Source organism: Amia ocellicauda, chromosome 2 (genome assembly GCF_036373705.1).
Source record: "Amia ocellicauda isolate fAmiCal2 chromosome 2, fAmiCal2.hap1, whole genome shotgun sequence".
Lineage (NCBI taxonomy): Eukaryota > Metazoa > Chordata > Actinopteri > Amiiformes > Amiidae > Amia > Amia ocellicauda.
Window position 1 is genome coordinate 1305886 of NC_089851.1, and position 20483 is coordinate 1326368.

General features: G+C 42.4%; 1 protein-coding gene across 1 annotated transcript; it reads right to left on the bottom strand.

Annotated features, from left to right (window-relative positions):
• Nucleotides 1–17512: 17512 nt before the first annotated feature.
• On the bottom strand, nucleotides 17513–20348 carry LOC136761214 (epidermal differentiation-specific protein). Its single transcript, XM_066716147.1, has one exon. The coding sequence runs from the start codon at nucleotides 20304–20306 to the stop codon at nucleotides 19302–19304; it is 1005 nt and encodes a 334-aa protein (XP_066572244.1). The 5' UTR covers nucleotides 20307–20348; the 3' UTR covers nucleotides 17513–19301.
• Nucleotides 20349–20483: the final 135 nt, after the last annotated feature.

Sequence of the window (20483 nt, forward strand, 5' to 3'; positions counted from 1 at the left end):
TCAGCTAAGTGCTGCTCCACAATATTCAGTTTGGCTGGTGTTTCTGGGAAGGGTATAGAGTGACCCTGGCCAAGTGATTGAGAGTTAGACCTGAAGAGCAGCTGCAGAGCTGGGCTGTGTTGATAGATCTGCTCTGCAGGAGGAAAAGGGGGAAAGAGTTTCACGTGGCAAGAGAAAGGAGAAGGACACACTCTCAGGGTTCAGTGCTGGTGACAACAAGTTGCCCAAGAGCTTTTAATTCACATACAAACTTCACCCTGAATTAAGGGACGTCACTGATAATCTCATTATCATGGCACCTGTCAGTGGGTAGGATATATTAGGCAGCAAGTGAACATTTTGTCCTCAAAGTTGATGTGTTAGAAGCAGGAAAAATGGGCAGCGTAAGGATCTGAGCGACTTTGACAAGGGCCAAATTGTGATGGCTAGACGACTGGGTCAGAACATCTCCAAAACTGCAGCTCTTGTGGGGTGTTCCCGGTCTGCAGTGGTCAGTGCCTATCAAAAGTGGTCCAAGGAAGGAAAAGCGGTGAACCGATGACAGGGTCAATGGCCAAGGCTCATTGATACACGTGGGGAGCGAAGGCTGTCCCAACAGACGAGCTACTGTAGCTCAAATTGTTGAAAACGTTAATGCTGGTCCTGATAAAAAGGTGTCAGAACACACAGTGCATCGCAGTTTGTTGCGTATGGGGCTGCGTAGCCGCAGACCAGTCAGGGTGCCCAGGCTGACCCCTGTCCACTGCCGAAAGTGCCTACAATGGGCATGTGAGCATCAGAACTGGACCATGGAGCAATGGAAGAAGGTGGCCTGCTCTGATGAATCACGAGTTCAAGGTGTTGACTTGGCCTCCAAATTCCCCAGATCTCAGTCCAATCGAGCATCTGTGGGATGTGCTGGACAAACAAGTCCGATCCATGGAGGCCCCACCTTGCAACTTACAGGACTTAAAGGATCTGCTGCTAACGTCTTGGTGCCAGATACCACAGCACACCTTCAGAGGTCTAGTGGAGTCCATGCCTTGACGGGTCAGGGCTGTTTTGGCAGCAAAAGGGGGACCTACACAAGATTAGGCAGGTGGTCATAATGTTATGGCTGATCGGTGTATATATACAAAATTAAGAGACCACTTTATATTGATTTGTGAACTTGAAGTGGTCTCTTATATTTTTCCAGAGCTGTATATTAATATTGTTTTCAGTGTGATATTAGGGGTGGGCAATGTAGAACCGTCTCGGAAATCAGTGGAGAAGTCGCGGAGATAAAGCAAACAGAACTTTAATCGAGCCGCTCGGAAGCTCCACTGTCAGAAATAATTCCTTCAGTGAGACTTAATGTTTACAGACATGAGTACAACTTTTATAGGGAAAATGACATAACATCTTATGGCCGTTCATCCAATCGGAAGATACAGGTCCGGGTCCGTTTTACGATCTGTCCTCCCGTGAAGAGGTGATGGATACAAAAAGCAGATGTCCGTCTTTGATGTGCACTAGGAAGATGCGATCCCACGGTGGTCATTTACCTAGTGTCAATCGCTCGTTAACAGAAACATTCCTGCCTATCTTGAGAAACGATTAAGTCATAAACACATTCACAGCAGACATCTGTAGGCTATTTCGGCACTGTGTAATCTTTCATTACTGACAGGAGATTCTAACAAACCAACCTTGTTAACCCTTTACTTGTCCTGCTAAATCGAATCTGGTACCAATGCTCGTACCAATACAAAACATTAAATAATTATCACAAAACACTTTCTTCAACTTCCTATACAGAGTCTTCAGGCAATATGAACTGAAATTATTATCACGACATTTTCCACCATCTGGATGAGAACGATATGATATCATGATAAACAAAAAACAAGAAAACTAAAAATTAATTAAATTTCATGAGCACCTCGAATAAAAATAATAAGAAGAAAAACAATAATTATAATAAATGACAAAAGATTGCTTTTAACCTAATAAAACCTGAAAGGGTGAGGTTGGACATAGTATATGTACACCTGAAATGCTTTTTTTTTAAATTGTGCAAATGTTTTGTTTTTTTTACTTCTATGGCAATACTGCGCAAACACACAACATATAAAAAGGCATATGAATTAAATAAGTATAAAGTAAAATGTAATGTGAAAATATTTGAATTATTGAAAATTAAAACAATTATTGCTACATGGTAATTTAACTTTTTTTTTTTAAATACAAAAAGTGCAGTCTGTTCTCAGTATCACACCAGTCATTACAATCTAATCTTTGCAAACTGTAACTTGACTTCAAACCAAGCCATGCAACAAGCAAACTTCAGTCATTCTGCACTAGAAACAAAGGGTGTCAGGCGCGATGAGGAAAATGGAAACAGAGAAAGGACAACGTTTACAGCAGCCAATGTACACAGCAGTGTAATGTGTCAGAGACTAACAGGGGTGGATTCAGGTGCATACTCAACCAGAAGACGGGTAAAGGTACAAAGGGGAGATCCAATAATTGTAGTTGAGGACAGTCAAGAGGTAAATTGATCGGGCAGACAGGCAAAACAGGGAAATCCAGAAAGGGAGGTTGAAAGGAGCAAGCAAGAGATCAAGGACACTAAGAGACAGGCAATGTGGGAATGCTTAGAAATTACTCAGTGATGAACATGAGACTTAGACTTAGCAGTAACTGAAGGGCAAACAGGGGTTTAAGTGCAGGGCAGAGTGAAGTCAGCAGAGCCGGTAAAGAGAGGTAGAACCAATGAGTGCCAAGGGATGTTGGGACAAGTGCACATGGTGATGTGGAATGTTAATCGAATTATGGGTAATTTGGAGAGGGAGACTGACTAGTATTCAGGTGATGAGGATGACCTCAAGTGGTGAACACGGGAAGTGCAGTGAGCAGGCGACAGCCAAGTGGGAGAAATCCAGACTATCTGGAGAAATCCCTCACAAGAACAGGAGCATGCAAACAGTACACAGGCAGACGGACAGACTGCAGCTGGGAGGCAGCAGCACCGCCTGCATCACAGCTCTGCCCTCGTCTGCATTACACAGTTTGTTTAAGAAAACACATTATTATAATTTTCACCCGAGCAAGGAGTCTTAGAAACTGACCATAAATATTAAGCCTTGAAATCCCTGGGTTTGGTTAACCTGAGAGAACACATTGACATACAAAGGCAGTGGTTAGTTCTCTTTTAAGTGTGTACTTGCCTTGAAGAATCACAGCAGTCCTCTCCATGGCTCGTGTCCCTTGTGTTTTGTGGACGGCAGGATCAGCTCCTCACACAGCCCTGTCTGAGTGATTCACTGCTGGACATGCAGGGAGCGGGTCATTTAAATCCTCCATTTGGTTAATGATGTAAGAGGCAGGACAGCTGCCCCCTGATCATTACTGATCTACCTGGAAACCTTGCATAGTCATTTCACACTTTGCTTTTCCCTGTAATTATTGAAATATATATTCCAAAAAACAAAACAACACACACACACACACAGTACAGTGGACCCGTCTCCTAATACAGATGCATTATTATGGGATTAGGGGTAAATCCCAGGGGATTATAGGTAAACGTTTAAAGCTATCTACAGATTTACCTATGAGAGTTTTATTTGTCACTAAACACAAGTCTGGTTTGAATGTTTATGTATGCATTGTCTTGTGTCTTTCCCTGTATATTTGTGTTCAAACTTGTACAGAGCTTTGAGATATTGCTCTGCAGGCTCTTTATGAAATAAAGTCATTATCATCACCATTAGCAGTGGCTACGGGGCTGCAGAGAGCTGCTGCTCAAAGAGGCCGGGGAGACGGCTGTGGGGTGAGGTGTCCCACTGAGGCGATGGTCTTCTTCACCGGGGTCTCGGAGCAGGAGGCGCAGTCACTGCAGGGAAGGCACATCTGTAGCGCCTGTGCAAGGAGGATCAACAGGGCTACACAGCGCAGTTTCAGATATCAGAGCACAGAAGCACAGAGACGGTTTCCTCAGAGCACACTCAGTTAAGTCAGGCTTTTACATTTTACATGTTCTTAGCTTCAACATTGCATTCCAACCACATTTATTGATCAATAAATAAGATTACATTGTGTTCTACACATACAGGGTTAATGGTATTTTGTTTAATGGGTTTTAAATGCGTATGTAAATGTTTTGGGTACAGTCAATGTAATGGTACACATGGAAATAGTTCCCCATTTAATTATAATTTCCCTGGTAAAGGTTTAAATTACCTTCATCAGAGGCAAAATGTATATTTAAATTTTGCAAACCTGAGTGCTGTGTGATCCTGAGAAGAAACCCAGTCAGTCAGGAGAGAGACCGAGACTCCACACAGAACTGCATCTGCTGCTGAATGTGGGACTGGAGCCACAGTGAATGCAATGTCAAGAAAAGTGCTGTTTGTGGCTCTCAAACAGATAGAGAGGAATACATTCTGAAAATGACATATTGAAATGCATATTGAAAAACTCAGTTATGATGGAGAGCACTGGGAGATTCTTGTGTCCAAAGAAACAGATTTGTTAGAATGAGGACAGAATGTTGTTTTTAAAGAAATATAAATTATTATTTATCTAATTTGTGAAATATATGCAGTGTCATACAGCTTTTGTGTGTTCTTGATTTAGCATTATTCTGATCAGCTGTGCAGTACACTTAGAGCACTTACAGCAGTTTTCACTTTTAGCATTTGAGATTTGGGATTTGTTGATCTGTGCATCTGTTCTGCACTCACAGTTTTCAAGGAGCACTACATGACAAGCTGGTGTGCATCAAATAATTTCGTTTTTGTGAACAATTGGGATTGTTTTTGGGAAAGGCCTGGCTTATACAGAAGAGATGGGCTCCATCCGAGCTGGAGAGGAGCGCTAATGTTATCTGATAATATAGCTAGTTGTTTAAAAGCGTGACTCCTCAGAGCACCGGTCAGGCTGCAGGCTCGCAGTCCTACACTGCAGTCTGCCTGTAACTCCCAGCATAACCTGACCCCGATCCTAGATCCCTGCCTGGGGGCATCCAATAAACTACATAGTCCTGAGATTAAATCTTATACAAACGAAATTAATAGTTATCCTATTAAAACATTAATTTGTCATAGGCTTGGATGTATTCCTTCCTCTCGGGGCCATCGTTTCAACAATCTAATAAAAGTTAGACAGAAATTCCCTGCTCACATTACTCCTCCCATGTATAAGCTTGCTGTCTTAAACATCCGCTCACTACCTAGCAAAGCAGCCTTAATAAATGACACCATAACTGACACACACATAGATGTGCTCACCTTGACTGAGACCTGGTTAAGACCAGACGACACTATTCCATTAGTAGAAGCCTCCCCTGATGACTTCTCTTACTGCCAGAAGGCCCGTGCAACAGGCCATGGGGGGGCTGGCCACCATCTACCACACAGACCTGTGCCTCTACTGAGCCATTAGACAGCTTCACATCCTTTGAAATTCACCAGGTAGAACTTAGGCTTAATCCACCTCTTCAGCTTATAGCTGTTTATAGGCCACCAGGCCCCTATTCCTTTTTTATGACCGAATTTAGCGATCTCTTATCTGACCATACACTATGATAAACTCATTATTTTGGGGGACTTTAACATACATATTGACATTAAAGACGACCCCCTCACTGTTAGTTTCTTGTCCCTATTGGAGTCTGTAGGCTTCACTCAGCATGTGTCAGGACCCACACATCGTCACAACCACACACGAGATCTAGTTATTACCCGTGTGGTACAGATTCACAACCTAATAATATCACCCCAAAACCAGATGATTTCTGACCACTGCCTTATTACATTTGAGCTGCCTGGAGTAGAATCAGACACACAGGAGAGGAATATAGAAACTCGCTGCCTAAATCCCACTGCTATTCATAAATTCACTGCTCTGTTGCCAAATGCTAGCTTAATCAAAACAGGATCTGCAGATGAATTATTAAATAATTTCAACAATACACTAAGCACTGCTTTAGATACAGTAGCCCCATTACGGACACGACAAATTAAACCAACAAAACTCACCATGGTTTAACGAACACACTCACTCACTTAATACACAATGCCGTAGATGTGAGCGTAAATGGAGAGAAACAAAACTAGAGGTCTTCACATGGCATGGAATGACAGTGTAATAAGATACAAGCAGCCCTGTCCTCTGCTAGGTCTGCCTACTACTCCAATTTAATAGCGACGCACAAGAATAACCCACGTTTTCTTTTTAATACAATAGCGACACTTACTAACCAGCAGGTAAAGCCTTCAGAGGTCATCCCCCCCAATTTCACCAGTAGTGACTTCATGGATCATTTCAATAGTAAAGTTAACAGCATTAGAAAACAAATAGAACAGGAAACATACACAGATACTATAGCCGACACATGCAGTCCTTCACAGCCCCTGCCTACCTTGGACTCGTTTAACGTAGTAAATCACCAGGAATTGGTCTCCTTAATTACTAAAATGAAAACTACAACTTGCGCACTAGACCCTATACCCACTAAACACAGAATACACAATATTATGAATGTCTCTTTATCCTCAGGATCTGTTCCTGATTCATTTAAAATAGCTGTAATTAAACCACTTCTTAGGAAATCCAGTGCCGAGCCTAACCAACTTAAACACTATCGACCTCTCAAACCTCCCCTTCCTTTCTAAGGTTCTTGAGAAAGTAGTTTGCAAACCAACTGCAAGCTTTTTTAACCGATAATCATCTTTATGACGAACTTCAATCAGGCTTCCGTTCTGGCCATAGTACAGAAACGGACCTGTTAAAAGTATTGAATGACGTGTTTCAGTCCTCCGATGTAGGGCACGCCAAGTGTTATTATTTTATTAGACTTAAGTGCAGCTTTTGACACAGTCGACCACAAAATCTTGTTACACCGCTTAGAAAACCGTATTGGCCTATCAGACTCCAATATGTACAGATTAACGAGAACCTTCCTTCCTCCAGCTTAGAAACATCGCTAGACTAAGACAATTCCTCTCGTTACAGGACACTGAGAAATTGATTCACGCATTTGTTACATCTAGATTGGATTACTGTAATGCCATTCTGTCAGGCAGCACAAACAGAGCTATTTCTGCACTTCAGTCCAAAATGCTGCTGCAAGAATCCTAACAAAAACATAAAAACATGAACACATCACTCCAGTATTGGCTTCTCTTCACTGGCTGCCCGTGCACTACAGGATAGACTTTAAAGTGCTCTTATTAACATTTAAAGCACTAAAGGGACTGGCACCTCCCTACTTAAAAGATCTCCATATTGAATACACTCCAGGTCACCCATTGAGATCCCAGGAAGCCGGTTACTTAGCGCTCCCTAAAATACACAAGAAAACCACAGGTGGTCGAGCATTCAGTTATAGGGCCTCGAAGCTGCGGAACGATCTTCCAGCCAATGTAAGAGATGCCCCCTCTGTCTTAGCCTTTAAATCACGGCTGAAGACTCTTCTGTTTAGTCTCTGTTTTTCTAGCCCATAGTGCCGCCGGTGTGCCATGGACATGCAATGCACAACTGTCTTTGGAAATGTCCTGCACTGCATGACCAGTATCTGAGCACGACTGCCCTCCTGTCTTCCAGCAACAGCCTCCTCTGAGGGTCCAACGAGGCACCTCGTCCCCCACCATGGAAGTCTGATGAGGCACAACCCATCCCAGAAGCACCTCACCACGGAGGGTCAACGGGGCATCCACACCCAAGGTTTGACGAGCCATCGCCACCCAAAGTCTGTTGATGGTCCAAACCCTCCACCCCCGATGGCCGGCGAGAGGCCTCCTCCAGAGGAAGAGCACAGCCAGCAGCACCGATAAAGAGCTTTCTGATCTCCTTGCTGCTGTAATAACTATACTGCCTGGAGGGGAGGCAGCCATTAGGCCTGGGCCCTAAGCCGTGGACCCCCAGAGATTAATTTTCTCCTACATGCCATCCATAGGAGTGTTTGTTTTTCTCTCCTCTGTGCCTAAATGGTTTATTTACTTAAATGTTCACTCACTTTATTCAAGATCATGTTAAATGTTTACAGGTCTATATTTGATTTTATTGTATTTATGTTTTTTATTTTGCTATACGTTTGTTGTATGTTTACCAGTCTGTAAAGTGCTCTGTGGCTACCCTGTGAAGGGCACTATACAAATAAAAATTGATTAATTGAAATCGATTGATAAGCGATTAAAATACATTAATGGCAAATTAATATATTTTCTTATAATTTGAATAATTATATTTTTAATTATTTGTTTCTTCCCCATTCTAAGAAGGCTGCTTGAATATCAAATGATCCCATGGAAATTACCTTTAAAAAAGGCACGATTTCCATGTGTATACTATTACACTGACTGAAAACAACACATTTACCTGTACATTCAAAATCCATTAGCAAATCACCATTAACCCCGTACACACTGGCATGGACTTCAGTCTGATTAATTGACAATTGAACATGTGAAGAATAACTCATGGTTTGGGATGCAATGTAAAAACATTACTGAGCCGTGTGCACTCGATGAGGAATTAGTCTGTCTGCTCCTGTTCTCTGATATACGAGCGCTGACCACTGCACTGTCATCTCAGGCCTGAAGCCAGGGACCGAGCACATCTTCAATGTCACCACAGTGACAGGCAGTGGAGTCCAGAGCGGCCCGCTTCCAAGAGCATCTTCACAGGTGAGAGAGTCCCCACAGCATTGACCTCGGGCTCAGGAGTGACCATTGACCCACCAGGGCTGAATTAGTGTTGTCCCAGCTGACACCTCGCATTCTGGCAACGGTGTGTGAGGTTGTAGTTTAGTTGTATTTAACTGTTTTTGAATTCTTGCACAATAACCTTGTGTGTACACATTACATAATTATTTTAACTTTAAACAGAATATACAGTATATTTTGTTAATGTTATTAATTTATCTTAGTTATATTTTCATTCTCTGTATTCTGTTATTTAATAATCATGTTTCTCTGGAATTTCATTATTTAAATGTAGTTCCAGAATGGTATTTTACATGTACTTATATTATTATTATTATTATTATTATTATTATTATTATTAATTTATTTATTTATTAGCAGACGCCCTTGTCAAGGGCGACTTACAAAATATAAGAGCAATACAAAGTGCAATAATACAGTGCAGTTCAGGGCATAATGCATATTACAAACTCCAATTTACACAAGTGTATATGAGATATACAGTAAACAATATATAAGGTGTTACATCCTAGACTGTAAAAGTTGATAAGTGCAGACAATATGTTAAGTCACAGTTAAGAGCTAAGGAAGAGGGAGCATAGGGGAAATCAAAATAAACAAGTACTAGTAATGCAAAAGCAAGAAGTATGACAAAATGTATAAGTACAATCTCAGAGGAGGATGGAGTGATCGACGGTGTCAAATGCTGCGGAGAGGTCAAGGAGGATGAGGACTGAGGAGAGGGAGGTGCCCGAGCACAGCTGAGGGAGTCAGTGACAGCCAGGAGAGCCGTCTCAGTGGAGTGAGCTGTGTGGAAGCCGGATTGCAGAGGATCAAGGAGTGAGTGTTGGGACAGAAAGTCAGAGAGCTGACGGTGGACCACCCACTCGAGAGTCTTGGAGAGGAAGGGGAGTAGGGAGACAGGGCGGTAGTTCTAAGGAGAGGTGGCATCAAGGGTTGGTCTCTTGAGCAGTGGGATGACAGCAGCTTGTTTAAATGCAGAGGGGAAACAGCCAGAGAGGAGTGAGGAGCTGAGGAGGGAGGAGATGAAGGGGAGAAGATCAGGAGCGGTCGCTTGGAGGAGGCGAGAAGGGAGAGGGTCCAGGAAACTTGGTTGTGATGGGAGAGGAGGGGGGACTGTTGAAGTGCTTGCGGATGTCTGTGACCTTGGAGGAGAAGAAGGAGGTGAAATCATCAGCAGTGAGAGATGAGGGAGGAGGAGGGGGGGGCGAAGAGGGAGGAGAAGGTAGAGAAGAGTTTGCGGGGGTTGTGGACAGTGGATTCAAAGAGTGACTGGAAGTAAGACTTCTTGGCTGAGGTGAGTGAGGAGGAGAATGTGGACAGTAGAAAGCGGTAGAGTTCGAGAGCAGCTGGGAGTTTGGACCTTTTCCACTACTGTTCAGCTTTGCGCAGACTGGATCGGGTTGAGTGGAGAACAGAAGCGATCCAAGGCTGAGGAGGGGACGGACGGTCAGGACGAGACGTGAGAGGACAGAGAGAATCAAGGGAGGAGGTGAGGAAGGAGAACAAAGAGGAGGTAGCACAGTTGACAGATGGGAAATACAATCAATGGAAGATAAGAGAGTGAGGGCAGTGGAGGCAAGGGTGGAGGGGGAAACAGAGATTATGGCGGAAGGTGACAGAGGGAGTGGGTGGGGTGGGGAGGAAGGGAAGAGAAAGAGACAAAGAGATTAAGAGGTGGTCTGAGATGTCCAGGGGTGTCACGGAGAGTGTTGAAAGGGAGAAGCCTGTAGAGAAGATGAGGTGTAGCTGGTGATCTGCCCTGTGAGTGGGGGGAGACGGGCAGAGAGAGAAGTTAAAAGAGTGGAGGAGGGGAGGAAATCCAGCAGAGTGGGAGGGGTTGGAGAGGTGGATGTTGGAAGTCTCCAAGGAGGATGGTAGGTGAGGACAGTGAGGGGAGGGAGGAGAGAAGAAAGTCGAGTTCATCCAGGAAGTAACAGCCCTGTTTTTCCTCCCCGCCCGGTAAGACAAGGGGAGTGGGACAGGACAAACAGAGAGGATAGGGCAGCAGAGGTGCTTAAGTTCTCAGGGGAGATCCATGTCTCGGTGAGAGCAAGAATATCCAGAGATTGGTGGGAGGCGAAGGCCGAGATGAAGTCAGGCTTTTTGGAAGGTGAGTGGCAGTTCCACAGGCCTCCAGAGAGGGGAGGGAAGAGGAGGGGAGAGGCAGAGAGATGAGGTTGGAGGGATTAGGGAGGCAATGGCAAGCAGGTGCATGCTGAGAGGAAGGAGAGAGCAGGACTGGAATTTGAGTCATATCTGCCTAGTGTTGCTGAATTAAACAAATTGAAATAAATCAATACACGCTGTAACGGGCTGAGTGATCCCTGGCTGAAATTCAGCCTCCCAGATGCTAGATGAACTGACTTTTAATGACTTCAAAGAACATGGCTTGACAAGTTCTGTCTTTTGGGCTGAAGCTCCGATTAAAACTGGCGCAATCTTTGTGGTGGGGAAACTGTATGTATGCACTAACATCAGCTGGTATTTTGAAATTATTTTTATTTTTATTTTTATTACATCAACCACCAGGGGGGTTTACGCTCCCCCAGACTACATCGTGTGGCATGCAGACTTCTCCTGTGGGCGCAAGGCAATCTCCGCTCCATACGGGCAATACACCTGCCGGCGTGTCCAATACAGCGGCGGATGTCCTCTCCAGCGGAGGTCGATACAGCTCAGAGTGGAGACTGAATTCTGGGAGAGGCTGGGATGAGCTCAGGTCGATCTTTTTGCTACTCAGGCAACGACTCACTGTCCTCTGTGGTTCTCCTTGGAGAGGATTTACCAGGACGGAGCTTGAGTTCTCCTGATCACCCCCCGGTGGCCGAGACAATTGTGGTTCGCAACGCTGACACAGATGATCAGCGCGGACCCGTGGCAGCTTCCGCTTCGACGTGATACACGTCAGACACAGTGTACACGGTGCAAGCAATTTCAGTGTAGAGAGCACAAGGTTTGATGTTTTCAGTGTAGAGAGCGCAAGTGTTTTTCAGTGATAATGCCCCTAACGGCGCCTCATACCAGTACATCACACATGGACAACACTTTATTACAACTGGTTCTTCAAAATTCCCTTTTTTATGCATTTTACTTTATCTTGCTTATATTCGGTGGCAGTTTGAAGCACATATCTTTTTTTTTACCCAAATTGTTTGTGGTAATGTTTTGTTTTTAATCATTTTACGTTTGTAACTTGATTATTATTTAAGTGTTCAGGTGCTTTCATGTGTTTCAATTCCTAAACTTAAGTTAGCAGAGAAGAAAAATAAGTTATATCTTGTAATAGTACTAGCAACAGGTATAGGTTCCTCACAATTTCACATCCTTCATACACTACAATGGGTTTTAGCAACATAAATGCAAGTGTACATTCAGTATATATATTTTTTTTACAATACATGAAAGATATCAGTACCATTTTCAGACAATCAGTATTGGACTTTTGTATAATATTTGGATTTTTGTATAAAATTTAAAATCGACAGATCTTGTCTTGTTTGGTAGATGAGTCTTTGAGCAATTTGATGAGTCTATGCCCGCTGCAGCAGCTGGACAGATGCGGACGCTGCAGCTGTGTAAACACTGGGGAGGTGCGCAAGATGGAGAAGGCTGTGCGCTCCGCTTGAGTTTGTATACAAATCAAGCCTGCTACATAGGCACAAGAGAAGTATGGAGCAACTCCATCACAATCTTCTACTTCTGAACAAGTATTATTTGAGGATTTTGACCATTCAGAGAATATACTTTCCTCTGAAGAAGAGCAGGCTACTGGAAAAGGAATGGATGCGCACCTGGATTGGTAATTACATTTATACATTTTTTTAACTATAAAAAGAACCACAGTAGTAATAAAAATAAGTTATTATTATTAGTATAATAAGTAGTAGGCCTACTATTTAGCACGTATGTAGTGAATTATTATTATTATTATTATTATTATTATTATTATTATTATTATTATTATTATTATTATTATTGCGCCATGTATTAGCATTATTATTACCAAGCTTGCATATCACATTGGTGAAATACATTGTGGGCATATTATTTATATTTCGTTATATAATGACACAGAGAAAATAACTTCATATATTATTGCAGGGAAGAATGGGAACCACAGCTGCTTCTCTGAAGAGAAGGACAACTCAGAGCCAGAGAGCTATGTGCACAAATCAGATCCCGCAGGCTCCTCAGGCTGACTTGCGCACTGAGCGCTGCCTGGGGCGATGGCTGCACAGCAGCGGGGACAGGCACAGCTAGAGAGAGACGCTCTAACTCAACCGAGATTTTTGCCCCATTGCACTCCAGGAGTCCATATAATAAATAGACCCCATGAAGGACTACAGCCATTCAGATTTCAGATTTCTTGGGCATTCCCAAAAGGATTTTTAGAAAAACACTTGTTCATGAACTGGCAGGTGAACAATTCACTATACAGACAACATAACTGAATTTAAGTTATGAGGTTCAGCACTTCCCTGATGCTGACAGATTTTGATGAAAGTGAAAATACTGTTTTATTGTTTTAGTATTTTACATTACAGGCAACACAAGGAAGGAAGTATTGTGCATTTTCCAAACAGAAGGACAAACATTCCCAAACACCTTGCAGATGCAGGACCTGTGCAGTGCCCCTCTGGTCATGGGAGGAACTGTTTCAGTAAATGGCACTCCAAATAAGCATTAGAATTACTGTCAAATATGTTTGAATACTTTTATATGTTGTTGTAGAGTTCGTTTTGCTATATTTTATGATTGTTACTCCCTCTGTTATGATTGTTATATCTCTTTCAATTTATGTTGTATTTACATAGTACTTTTTCCCAGTTTTTAAAACCCCTTTACCTACAAGTTCAAATTGTCAGAAAGCTTGACCACACATATTTTCATACTTTGTTTTTCAAATAATAATGTTTTTTTAATAATTGCATTTTTGATAATCTTTATTATTTTATCATTTGTGGCCTCACATAAGTATTTATATGCTAGGTAGCTTTATAAAATGAAAGTTACTTATGCAAATACTTGGTATGGTTGTTTTAGCCATTCTGGCTTGTAGAACAGAGGACAATATGATTTATTGTTGAAATATTCCATTATTTCCACCAAACAGAAATTTGTGGAATGTTCCCTGTGATCAAAAAAGGAAAACCATATTCTTGGAGATAGTCAACATAGGTTTAGACCAGGCAGAAAAGTCTCTATTAGGGCCTTTGCTTTTTCTAATCTATATTAATGATCTGGACCTGGGATAGTTAGCAAACTTGTCAAATTTGCAGATGATACTAAAATAGGTGGCTCAGCAGATACAATCTCGGCAGCACAGGCTATTCAGAGGGACTTAGATAATATTCAGTTGAGGGCCGACACCTGGCAGATGAAATTCAATGTGGACAAGTGCAAGGTATTACATGCAGGTAATAAAAATGTCCACTATAATTACACTATGGGAGGAACAGAACTAGATGAAGTAACGCATGAGAAAGACCTAGGAGTCTACGTGGACTCCTCACTTTCTCCATCCAAACAATGTGGGGAAGCAATAAAAAAGGCAAACACAATGCTAGGGTATATTGTCAAAAGTGTAGAATTGAGAACAAGGGCAGTGATGTTCAGACTGTACAATGCACTAGTTAGAGCTCATCTGGATACTGTGGACAGTTCTGGGCTCCACACTTCAAGAAAGATATCGCTGCTCTAGAGGCAGTTCAGAGGAGAGCAACCAGACTTATTCCAGGTCTGAAGGGAATGTCCTACTGAGAGACTGAGGACCTGAACCTTTTCACCCTGGAACAGAGGAGACTATGTGGGGACTTGATCCAAGTCTTCGAAATCATGAAAGGCATCGACCACATCAAACAAGAGGAGCTTTTCCAGATCAGCAGGGACACACGCACCCGGGGACACAAATGGAAATTGGGCTTCAAGGCATTCAAGACAGAAAACAGGAGACACTTCTTCACACAGAGAGCCGTCACAATCTGAACAAACTCCCCAGCGATGTGGCTGAAGAGACAATTTGTAACAACTGCCCGAGTTACACCAGGAATGCACAATCCCTCCATCAGTGCTCAGACTGTCCGCAATAGGCTGAGAGAGGCTGGACTGAGGGCTTGTAAGCCTGTTGTAAGGCAGGTCCTTACCAGACATCACCGGCAACACAGTCGCCTATGGGCATAAACACACCTTCACTGGATGTGATTTCCTGCAAGAGAGGAATGTCAGTGTTCTGCCATGGTCAATCCCATTGAGCACGTCTGGGACCTGTTAGATCGGAAGGTGAGGTCCATTCCCCCCAGAAATGTGGGTGGACCAAAACAGTCAAAATGAATTGATGATATATACGAAATCATGAAATAATGAAATCACGAAATAAATAATTAAATACATACATTTATTGTGAATTAAATATATACATAAATAAAATATACCAAATTATTATGAAATATATATATATATATATATATATATATATATATATATATATATATATATATATAATATTATAATATTAAATAATGACGTTTTTCAATTCATAATTACATTTTCCCGAATTACTTTTTTTTCAAAGGCCCTTTTAATTTCATAATGACACATTTCATAATGACGTTTTTCAAAATGACGTATTTCATAATGACTTTTTTCACAACAGCGTTTTTCAGCATAATTACACATTTCATAATGAGAAGGGTTTGTGTCAATCAAAGCAAGTGGGCAGTATCTAGCCACCGATTGGATACCTTTAACATCGATTACCTTGGCCTTGCCATCATGAAAGCGCTGGCAAGGACTCAAGCGGATTGGCTGAGCTCAGTACCAATGTGTATTTGTGTTACTTTTTGTCTTTCCCTGTTGCTGTAGCTAGAGCAGTGGTTCCCAAACCGGTCCTGGGGGACCCCCTACCCTGCTGGTTTTTGTTCCAACCGAGCTCTCAATTACTTAATTGAACCTTAATTGAAGTAACAATCTGCTTAGATTTTACTTTTTAAATTGTGTAAGAAAATAGTTGTTTCTTCAATACGTTTTTTAATATAATTCTATACTTAACTTAAAACCCCTACTGTTTAAAATAATTAAAAGTCTCTGATTTAGGAAATTATTACTTCAATTAAGGTTCAATTAAGTAATTGAGAGCTCGGTTGGAACAAAAACCAGCAGGGTAGGGGGTCCCCCAGGACCGGTTTGGGAACCACTGAGCTAGGGCTTAATTTGTGCCGGAACAAGCCGGATCCGGATCTATTACTTTTGCTTAACAATTTAGCTCGACAGCATTAAACCAATGACAGAATAAAGTCAGCCCATTTGCTTTGATTGACAAACCTATTGGAGCATTATAAGGGTCAAAATCTTTAATTCATACATTAATTCGTCAATTCGTAACTTAATTAATCAATTAATAAATCAATGCATTAATTTATTGCGCTGTTTGCCAAGTCATCTTTCAATTTCATTTGCCAATTGATCTTTCAGTTTCATTTGGCAAATGATCTTTCAATTTCACTTGGCAAACGAACTTCTTTTTAATGCTTGTCAATCACCCGAGGGGGCGCGTTTTGTCCTTCTGGAGGCGGGTCCGATCGTGGCGCAGTGATTGTGGGCGGGGCTGCGGGTAGTGCAGACAATGTTTCACTGAGTCCGTTTTGATAAGCGCTTTAAAGTCTCCTAAATTAATGTCCAAAAAGCGTATGTGATATAGTGCTGTAACCCCATACACACATTTTTTTCTCAATTTATACATTTATGTTTAATGAATTCCAATACTTCAGTCATATGGACTACACCTAATTAGGACGGTTGGCTGCGTTAAGAGGGTACTTTACTGTGTATACCCACATATTATAACAAACAGCGCAATAAATTAATTAATTGATTTATTAATTTACGAATTGACAAATTAATTTATGAATTTATTTATGAATTAAAGATTTAATTTTGACCATTATAATGCTACATACAAACCCTTCTCATTATGAAATGGTTCATTATGCTGAAAAACGCCATTGTGAAAAAGTCATTATGAAATACGTAATTAGGAAATGTGTCATTATTAAATGAAAAGCGCCATTGAGAAAAAAGTAATTCGGGAAAATGTAATTATGAAATGAAAAAGGCCATAATTTAATATTATCACAATAAATGTATGCATTTCATTATTTATTTCACGATTTCGTATTTCATCATTTAATTTTGACAGTTGGAGAAGAGACATTATTTTATGCATTATTAACAATCCTTGCCAAATTCCTAAATGTGAAGTGGGGGTTTTAAGAAGCTGTTGGAATAATTTGTGTTGTATTAAAATGATAGAATACAACGACTTATAAATACCTGTGGTTGGTAATGCATGTCCTGCGCCTCTGCTACTCCAGGCAACTTGGTGTAGCTCCTCATCATCCTCTCCCTTATGGCAGTGCACACGCAGATACGCCACGGTGGACGGTGGTCTTGCAGACTGCGACTGTCTCTCCCGCCCCGCTGTACTCGCAACTGGCCAACCCTTAGAGCGCAAAGGCTGTGGGGGACGCTGGCTCGGCATTCTCAGCCCAACAACGCGTCCAGTCACTCGGCACCAACTTTCCAAGGTAGGCTTGGGCTTTCTGAAGTGTCCGTTTCCTGCATCATGATCAGCCGAAGTACTGCACTGTCGTCTTCGGAAGATGACACGAACCGTGGCGATCAACTGAACTGACAACTAAATGATGACAACTTGCCCAATATGAATACATTCCACATTTTGTGTGCCTTGGGAAGCGGGCCAGCCATCAGGAGCAGCTACAGGTCGAAGTATGTCGATACGTTTAAACGATGAAACACTCAACATTTCCGATCATTTATTCGACAATACAGAATACACGCGACAAAGTGCTTTTGCAGGAAATTGTCAAAATTGTAATGTTCGCTACAACTCAGTTTTGATGGAAACGCACATTGGCTTGTAAAATGCACATACTTTTTATGCGAAATTAAGAATTGTCGTTCAAAGCGATTTGTAAAATGTATTATTTTGAATTGCTATGTTTTAGCGAAGTTGAATTTGTAATGATTGATGCCTTGTACTTCTCTGTATTTTTGCACTTATGTTGTAAGTCGCCCTGGATAAGGGCGTCTGCCAAGAAATAAAAATAATAATAATAATAATAATAATTAAAAAAACATGTTCAATAAGTGGATAGAAACCTAGCTATAGATATTTTAGTCGACCTGACTAAATCAAATACGACTACATTAACACTGCAGTTGTGAAATTAAATTGCCTTTAATAAATGGGGGCAATGTAGATATGCTAAAACCAAACACAAATACCCATGCTTACACCATATTAAAACCCTCGAACTAATAGCCCTTCAAATGTACACAATGGAAAGATTGAAAATAATACAATGTCACAGTCACCGTCGAAGCAATCCTCGGTGCGCAGTATCCACAGTCTCTCTTTCAATGTCCGTACAGGCTGGCAGCGCATCAGCGCAATCGCCGCAATCCATCCCACGGCCGGACATCAACTGGACATCGCTCCACTGCGCAGCCGATGACCAAACCCGGGGGGGAGAGGAGACACAAAATAAAGGGTCCCGCAGTCTTGCCTTGCCTTGCCTTGCCTGTCCTGTGCTGTGCACTACTGTCCACAGCCACCTCTTCTTTCTGTGCCTCAGTCAGCTCTGTATAGCCAGGGAGTGACTGAGCTGCTGAGTGGGAACGGGTGTGAGGCTCCGGGCTGGACGAGGCAGGACACTGTCACAGCACCGGTGCGCCCCGTGAGGGGCAAAGAAACTCGTACAAGTCAAAATAAAACACACGTCAATAAGCAAACAATCAGTGAATCAAGTCACTGATGAATGGAAAAATAAGTGAAAAGTTCAACACACATAAAGTAAATATAATCAAACAGTGAAAACAAAATAAGCAATACAATAAATTAAAGGCACCTCTCGTGACACTATTATAAATTACTAATTTTATTCGATTACCTCCGTCAATAATCTGGTTTGTCTAGACGTCTATGATTATAGGCTAACATTACCCTTTGTTTATACTGAATACAAATGAAAGGCAATTCCAGATCTGTGCCTCAATAACATTTATTTTTCTTGGACGTGGTTTTCTTCAAGATAAAATAGAGGAACAGTAAATAATACCTTGATTGTTTAAATAATTGTTTTGATTAAAACATCAAATTAATCTATTTTGTGTCCCTTTATGAGGTTCATACACAAACACATGCACATTCACTTTATTGCTAAAATCACAATACTGACATTAACTTTTGGTACTTGTACACTTGAAAGTAGTTTATTTTTTTGTACTTTTATTGAAGTACAGTTTGAATGGGAGACGTTTTACTTCTACTCAAGTGTAACTTCAGACTACTTTTTACACAAGTGCCAGTTTAGGTTTATCATTGGGCAAATTATTTGCAGCTGCTTTGTTGAAAACCTGTTGATAATAAAACAGTGTAACAACAGTCTGCTCATCTATCTTGGCTTGGAAAAATGGTTCACCAAGCAATCAATCAAAATCATTGTTTCTACTATAATGGCAGGACTCTCACTATGGTGTTGGAGTGGTTTATCCCTCTCCCTCCTCATCCTGCCTTTCTGCTCTGATCTACAGCTTCTCTTCCCTGTACTCAGTGGAGAGAGAGAGCCCGGCCTGGCACCTGTACTCCCCGTACTCTGTCTTACTGTGCCCCCCCTGAGTGACAGTCAGCTGGACTGGCACCTTCACATCCACCTCCTCCCTCACCACCTTCACAGTGAGCTTGGTGTGAGGAGGGACTTTGGTTGGCATGCTGACCTGGACCTTCTTCCTCTCGGTCTTGGTGATGCTTACTCCCTTTTCCACAGTGAAGGTGTTGCTCACAGAAATGTTGAATTCGGTCTTCACCTTGAACACGTCTACAGAGAAACTCACTCCTGCACTTATCTCTGTAGAGTTGCTGAAGTTGAAAGTATCAGTGACCATGCCCTCATACTCTCGGCTCAGCTCTGTGGAGAAGCTCTGCTCGTGGTCACCGTGGTTCAGGCAGCACATGGAGTCGATGTTGACGGACTTCACCTGCTCCTCCTTCTTGTCCCACAGGATCTCCGCTGTCACTGTTGGCTTCCCCGGCTTCAGAGGGCGCAGGTGGGAGAGCCGGTCATGGAACCAACCATAATCAGGCACGTCATGACCAGCTCTGGCCACCATCTGCACCCCTCCTCTGTCTGGATGTTCATACAGGACCCAGGCTCCTCTCTGTACTCTGTGGGAGGACGCTATGTCATTGAAGGAGCCGTGGCACAGGTTGGTCTCGCAGGTGAGGACAATGCTTCTGCCCTGGTAGTTTGAGTGCTCATACAGCATGATCTGAGGGTCTGACAGGTCCTCGGTCACCAGCTGCAGGGAAGAGATGGTGTCATGCTCTTCCACACTGGCGTAGTCTCCTTCCTCAAAGACCCACTGCCGCCCTTGATGGTCGGGGTCCCTGTGCAGCACCCAGGGCTGCCCAGTCACCTTCAGGGAGGAGATGCAGTCGTCAAAGTGGACGTCCCTCAGGTTGGGGACGTCAGAGGTGAACTCTCTGCTGACCCCCTGGAAGTCAGGATGCTCATAGACGATGATCTTGCTCATGGTGTCTGTGAGGACTGTGTCTGAGAGGACTGTGCAGGAGAAGCTGACAGAGTCTGTGAGCCGAGAGAGAAACAGAGGCTCCTGATATACAGTCCCTGCGAGGGAGGGGGCTGGGCTGGGAGGGGTGATTTCATAGATAATATAATAAGATTCAGCTATTGGACAGGATTCAGCTTC